The sequence below is a fragment of the Chelonoidis abingdonii genome, chromosome 5 (assembly GCF_003597395.2).
Source record: "Chelonoidis abingdonii isolate Lonesome George chromosome 5, CheloAbing_2.0, whole genome shotgun sequence".
Taxonomy (NCBI): domain Eukaryota; kingdom Metazoa; phylum Chordata; order Testudines; family Testudinidae; genus Chelonoidis; species Chelonoidis abingdonii.
Genome location: NC_133773.1, coordinates 21,087,792 through 21,094,887, shown reverse-complemented (window position 1 = coordinate 21,094,887; position 7,096 = coordinate 21,087,792). Strand labels below are relative to the sequence as shown.

Below are 7,096 nucleotides of genomic sequence, written 5' to 3'. Positions count from 1 at the left end.
CCCCAAACCTCCCAACTCCTGATCAGACACAGGAGGAGCTGACTCAGACTGTGGGTTCCACAAGAAGGGAAGATCACTGAGGTGAACAAATCCGCCAATAAGCGCAGGACCCACCAAGGTGGAGGAGGAACTTTGTCACAATAGGAAATATTCTCATCAAGAGTAAGTCTAGCCCTATTTTATTCTGAGAATTACTATATGCATGTGCTGAGGAAACAAGCACAATAACTTCTCCCCAAAGATTGTTGAGAGTCCAAGACAAAGAGCAAGAGCTAATCTTATGATCATTGATGTAACAGCTTAAAATTAAAGCACCTGCCACTTCCTTCAACTTTTACACCTCTGAAAACTTAAGCCGCACACTGCTATTTAAATATTGATTTTAGTACTTAATTGGTTGGTTGTACAATGGCCACCTGACCTTAAGTATTATGCAGTCTACATACTGGACTCCAGCATTACTAAAATCTCCCTACTAACAAACAGTAATGTAATGTCTTTCTTTGTAGGTGGCTTTGATGATAACTCTCCATTGAGCTCTGTTGAAAGGTTTGATCCTCGCAATAACAAGTGGGAGTATGTAGCAGAACTTACAACCCCCAGGGGTGGAGTTGGCATAGCAACGCTAATGGATAAAATTTTTGCAGTTGGTGGTCATAATGGCAATGCATACTTGAACACAGTGGAAGCCTTTGATCCAGTGATGAACAGGTAATTCTGAGTTAGATGAAGACAGGTGATGATGGCTTCATGTATACAGTATAGAATCACAGTGGCCTGACAACTGAAGGGTTTTTAATGCAAATGATAGACATGTCAAATGACCTGAAAGGGTATTTTTAAAAGTGCTATCTTGTATGGACTAAATTCATAAGTCCAACAAAAGATACTTAATCTGGTTACATTAATGGGTATAAATAATTCAGTTTTCTCTAGGAATGAAGTTTAAGTCTAGATTGAAGTTCTAATTATAATGTATTTAGTGATTTCAGATTAGTCTCTACTAGAAAGGAGACCATAATCTCGAACACCACAAATTGGCACTTTAGGCTCAGTCTTCAATCTCTCCCATGGCGTTTAGCAGTTGTGGGTTAGTTAAGCCATATGTCATTGAAAAGGTAACACTTTTGCAACCTTTCATTAGTCTGATTTTGACCCAATGACCTTAGTGATCACAGCTAGACAAAACTATTACTTCAAAAAAGTTGGACATGGTTTTACGAAAACTTGTGGCCATGGATGGCTCTGATCTTCATGGAGGCTGCTGTCTTCTATATAAACAGATGGAATTGTTTATCACCTTGAATAAGTAGGAAGGGCACTACTTAACTGCTCTTGTGTTTTGGGGGTAAATTTCAATATGTATTTAAGAGTACATATTTACTTTTTCTTGATGAATGCAGATGAATACACACATTAAAGTGCTCCCCCTATATTGTTGGCTTGTTTTCCTCACAAGTTCATACCTCCCATCTCCTCACTGAGGCAAAGAAAGCTTCTCTACGCAGAGTACTATAAATAAGATCATTAGTGTGAGGCAAAATTGGATTAATCCAATCATCTTATTAGCCTAGTTTCATTACTTCTCCCTGCCTGAGAGTTTATTTTCAGTAAGAAGCTAACTGGTAAGGAAATGTCACCTAACTCGTTTTGGCCTCAAAGTGTGGTTGGGTGCAGAAAAAGGGGAAAATAAGTACAACAATTGAAGAGTAAGGTGGATGCAATTCTTCAGATTTAAGTAAATGAAGATTTGTTCTAAAGTAAGTGGTGAAACATTCAAATTAATGTTTTCCCCTTAGATTTATACAATGGAGGCATCATCTTTCCTAGAGAGAATTTACCAACTTTAAGGTATGTGGGGGTAGAGTGAACTTTTCAAGGAAAAAAAACTAACTTATTCCCCCTTGTCTTTCTTGCTTTACCATTCTCTCTAGGTGGGAGCTTGTTGGATCTGTTTCTCACTGCAGAGCAGGAGCAGGTGTAGCTGTGTGCTCTTGTCTTAGTAGTGAGATCCGTGATGTTGGTCAGGGATCCAACAATGTGGCTGATTGTATGTGAACTCAGGTTCAAGCCGCGAGCAACTCCAGAATTTCAGAAGATCCTGATAAGACTCCAGGATGGAGTGAGATGACCACAACAGCGTGGCTCTGGGTTTTTAATTATTATTCTAGGCCATAGATAAATACTGAATGACTCTTGTGTGATAACTTGAATAGCAGAACTCAGCTTTTGATAGTTTTCTGAAGCTTGTCTGGGTAAACATGAAATAAGGACCCTGGTTTTTATTTGAAAGCAGATATCCCCTTAACTTTCTGAAGTTAATTTTTGAATGTACAAAAAATATTTTAGGGGCATTAATCTAGAGCATTCATAATTTAAATAAAATATACATAGGTGTGGTTATAGAGTTGCACTTTGAATTGTTGAGTCTTAAACTACTTCCCACCCCCCAAAAAAACTAAGAAAATTTTATTCTGGGATACACACGAGTATGTTTTTAATATGTACATTCTGATAAATACAAGAGAGCCTTAAAAAGAGCCCAGTTCTGTAGCACTTTAGACAGGAATAAAGCATCTTAGCCCTTTGGAGGTTTATTTCCCTGTTGTAGACCTGAGGAAACTTAGGTATAGAGGTTCATTACCTGACTGTCAGGGGACTGAAAAGAAGGTGCTGAGCATCTCTGAAAATCAAATTAGTTGCTCTTGTTACAAAGCTGAGAATAAAATCCAGAGTTCTGGCCTGCTTATGAGGGATTCAGCCTCTGGCACATGTTTCCTCTGTTATGCCTCCAATGAAACCTATATTAAGAACCACCTCCAACAGGAAACTCTTTAAGAGTGAAAGCATGTGTGTATAATTGTCTTATTTTAATAGAAATGGTTTGTTTAGCCAGGCAGAGTTTTCTGGTCCTTTATTACAAATTACTGGAAACAGGAATGAACAATAGGGAAGAAATTACAATTTTAGGAAAAAAACCCTTTTTCTAAATAATTTTCAGTGGCTTACATGTTCTGTTCTAGTAATCCAGTGCCATGATGTAAGGTTAGCACCACTTTCAGGAAGAGTACAGATGTGATGGTTTCAGACACAACCAGGCTTAATTATCTTGTGTTTCATTCTGGGTCTCAGACTAGAATATCCACATCTTCAAATGAAGAATTGCAGCCGTTGGAGTCTAAAGTCTCTTTTAAACAAAAGGAAGTTAGTAGCAGCACAAATGCTACATCAAGGGATTAACAGTCTTTGTCAGATGCAGTGATAAATTTGAATTAAAAAAGACCTAAACTGTGCTGTATTTACAGACTGTTGCCCCACTGAAATACCAAGAACCTATATTTAAGCCCTTAATCAGCTGTATTTAGTGTAAATTTTTAAATAAATATTTATTTAAAAATTGTAACTAACTTTAAATGTGTTTGGTAACCTCTTTCAGGCTTTTCAAGGTTATTACCTCAACCATTATTTATAATGTGGTTCCTGTTGGTAAAACTGAGACATCCATAAGAACCTTTTACATGATGTAGGGGCTTGGCCTTGTCTCGGTAGCATGAAGCGGTACCCTCGTATTCAAATTCTCCATTTTGTTGGCTGATTTGCAGTTAAACAACTGCCTTTTTAAATTCAACTTCATTTTTATTATGTGTATTTGGTAAGTCTGACCTTTTGATTTAACTTGACAGGACAGAATTGTTAAAAACTTGAATTGCCTCCTTCCCTTGGGAGTTAATCTAGTTTCATTTTGGTGTGTAGCTTAATCTGTTGGAATTGTCTTTTTGATTATCCAGTGCTGACCATGTAATGGCCACCTCAAACATTCATCACTTATTTCCTCTTGGTTGATATTCTACATCAAATTAAAATACCAATGAGACAGGTATATGGATACTCTTAGAATTTCTTAGAGGGCAAGATAACCTCAGCTGACTTGGCAGAAAACCAAACCAGCAGTGAAGGAAAGGAAAGGACAAGACAAGACAATACTGCATTGTAGAAAGGCTATTTTGATATATGTGTGGAGAGCCTAAAATTCAAGAGCAGCTTCAGCAAAAGACAAAAAGGTTTTCACAATCCTGAATTTTCTTGACTAGATCAACAGTCAATTTAGTAAAACTGTACCATGTTAGATATTGAAACTATGACTGGGGGGTGGGGTTGGAGCAAAGTATGGGAATGAAAGTCCTATATTTCTTAAAGAAATACTTGTGGGTTATTCTGTATATTCAATACCATACTAAAGAGGCTGCAGCCTCCCAGCGAATCCCAAAGCACATAAATCACCGCTTTAGTATTGCACTGCCATGTTTTAAAACTGTTTTGTATTTCCAATTGATTGTAGTCTGGATATTCAGTGGACAAAATGCAGAATGGACTGGTGTGGTTACACTGAAGTATATGGAGGTTGCAATAAAATATATTTGTACTTTAAGCTATTACTCTATTTAATTCCTAGCATAACTGGAACTCCCCCAAGGGATAGATATTAACAGCTGGAAGTATTTATTGGGTTATTTAGAGCCTTTTTCCCCCCTTCTAGAGCCTGCATCTTTGGGGCCACACCCTTTTTGGCTAAGGAGAGCTGAATGGAATGCAGCCTGCAGCACCCCATAACCATTAGGTATCTGAACAACATGAAGTAGTGTTGTTTGCACCAAAGGTGACATGACAGCAGGGAGACTGAGGCCTGGAGAGGAAGGGTGGCTTTATAGGTCACGGGGGCCCTGTCCACATTACAGCAGTCTCTAAAGCCTAGGGTATGGGCTGCAGCACTACCACTGTGTACAAACCCTAGCATGCAGGGTAAGGGGGTCCTCAGAAGGTAGCTTTATAGCTGTCATCTGCAATGCCTGCCTTGCCCTACCCCACAGCCAAACCAGGGCTTTTAGAAATCCATTACATCAATCCAGCCCTCTTACTTAGTGTCAGGAGCTGGAGTACCCAGAAATGCTGTCCACAGAGACCTTCCTGCAGCACAGTGCAGCTACTTTGCTACCAGTTCAGCTAGCACTGGTGCTTTTCAATTTATATCCAACTCTTAGTTTCTGGCTTTTAATAAGCATTAAAACAGGCAGCTATAGGTACTATTTGCAGCTTCACTATTCTCTAAATGTACATATGTCTTTCTATTTTAAATGCATATCTGATTCTGGTTGCTGAAAGGAAGCAGGGAAATAAAGGCAGCTTTTAGTGAAAATGGAAGAAGATTCCACAAAATGATCAGGAACACATTTCTTACCTATTATGGCACTGACTGGAGAAGGTTCAATTGAAGTCAAATGTGGCTGAATTTAAAGAATAAAAAAAACAGTTAATTGACAACTAAATCTGTTGGTTTCATAAGAGAACCCTGCATTCCTTATTCTAGCTCATCCATACTTCATTAAGGAAGACATTTGTGGCACTTCTACTTAATCTACCAGAGGTGAGGATAGCAGAAAATGCAAAACTGAACAGAGCTGAATTAGTCTGGAGCAAGGGATTCTCTCCCCCTGCCCCTGCCCCCAAGCTTTTAAAACAAAATTATTTCCATATAGCGATCAGCTGCAGGTTAAAATAATTCTGGATGTTTCATATGGAGTGTCCCTTTTTAATTTTAATCAAATCTCATTTCATAATGGTGAGTGAACAACTACATCACTGCAGAGGAAACATTACAGATTCCTTTAAAGAAAACTACGGCTGCGTATATCCCCATTATGTGCTTACATTTCAAAGAGAAGCAGACTTGTTAAGGTAGGTGTCTTAGGCCTGGGCTATTACACATGTGAATGGTGGGGGTTTGGGGACATTTTTATTCTAGCAGAAGTCAGTGTAGATGTTGTGATACCAGCCCCCCCCCCCCCAAAAAAAAAAAAAAAGCATTTTTGGTAGTATAGCCTCTTGTGCTGGGGGAACTGATGGAAATTATACTAGCAAAAAGTATGTCTACAGTAGAAAGATATGGCAGTGTAGCTACAGTGGCAAACTTTTTCTAGTTCAGGCCTGGCCTTAAAAATATAGCAGCTGAAAATGTGATCATGAAGTAATTGCCCTTTTTATAATTTTGGGGGGAACTAATATTTACTTGGGCCAATTAATGTGTGAGCTTAATGGAATTATTCACCTGCATGAAGGTACTCATGCATGTTTGCAGTAGCTGGGGGGGGGGTAACTCAAATCTGTTTCACTTTTTTTGCTCTCATATGAGTAAGTACAGAATCATGCTGCAAAACTGGCTTCTTGGACATCTAAACAAGGCAGAAGACAGTGCTGGTGGTTGCTTTGCTGGTGGTTTTTAAATCAGAAAGAAGATTGAGTAACCTCTAGTGGCAGCAGTTATTATGACAATTAACTTACTTACATTTTGAATAGCAGGATTTGAACATAATGGCATAACCCTTTAAATATGCATTTTTTCAAGTCTAGGGGTTTAGTTGCATATACCATATTTTAAACCTTTTCCAGGTCTAAGACAATACCACAAACTTTTAGTTCACTCACTGAACTTACCTCTACCGCACCATTTAAGACAATAGCTGAGAAACATATATTATTTTGGGCCTGGGCTCCTTGCAAAAACAAAAACAGAGAGAAAATTGCCAGACTAACAACAAAACAAAGTCAGTTTTAATTTAAGCAGAGTTACTATAAAAAGTTAAGAGAAGCACTTACTGTTGTAGAACCAAATTGCCCCCTGTTTCACAATATGCTGTTTCCAGGCCCCAGACTTCTCCATTCCCAAGAAATATTTCTCTCTCAAACGCAAAAAGAAGGAGTCAGTTTTCAGATATCAACCTGTTATAAGTGACATAACGGCTACCAAGAGCAAAAAGCTAAACTGCAATTACTTCGCTGAAAAATCCTCTTTAAATCATTCACATAGGATCAAAAGCTAGCTGAATATTTACCTTAGCTAATTGACTATAATGCATATACTTTTTAATGGATACAGACAAATGTGAGTGCCCAGCAAACAAGATGTACCAGGTAAGGGGGAAGAGATCATTTTAGTTGCATAAGTCTTGGAGGGATCATAACAGACAAGTCAGAAACAAAATCAGAGTTTTGATCCTATGCAGAGCAAAGCATATGGATGTTAGAATCATAGGGCCAGATT

General features: G+C 38.3%; 1 protein-coding gene across 4 annotated transcripts in view; it reads left to right on the top strand.

Moving 5' to 3' along the window:
* KLHL8 (kelch like family member 8) overlaps positions 1-4,429 on the top strand; it is a 38,524-nt gene extending 34,095 nt beyond the window's left edge. For all 4 annotated transcript variants that reach the window (XM_032800228.2, XM_032800235.2, XM_032800233.2 and 1 more), the window contains 2 exons: positions 510-711; positions 1,935-4,429. In XM_032800228.2, coding sequence (XP_032656119.1) covers positions 510-711; positions 1,935-2,058 — 326 coding nt within the window. In that variant the 3' untranslated portion in view covers positions 2,059-4,429. The remainder of the gene's footprint in view (positions 1-509; positions 712-1,934) is intronic.
* Positions 4,430-7,096: the final 2,667 nt, after the last annotated feature.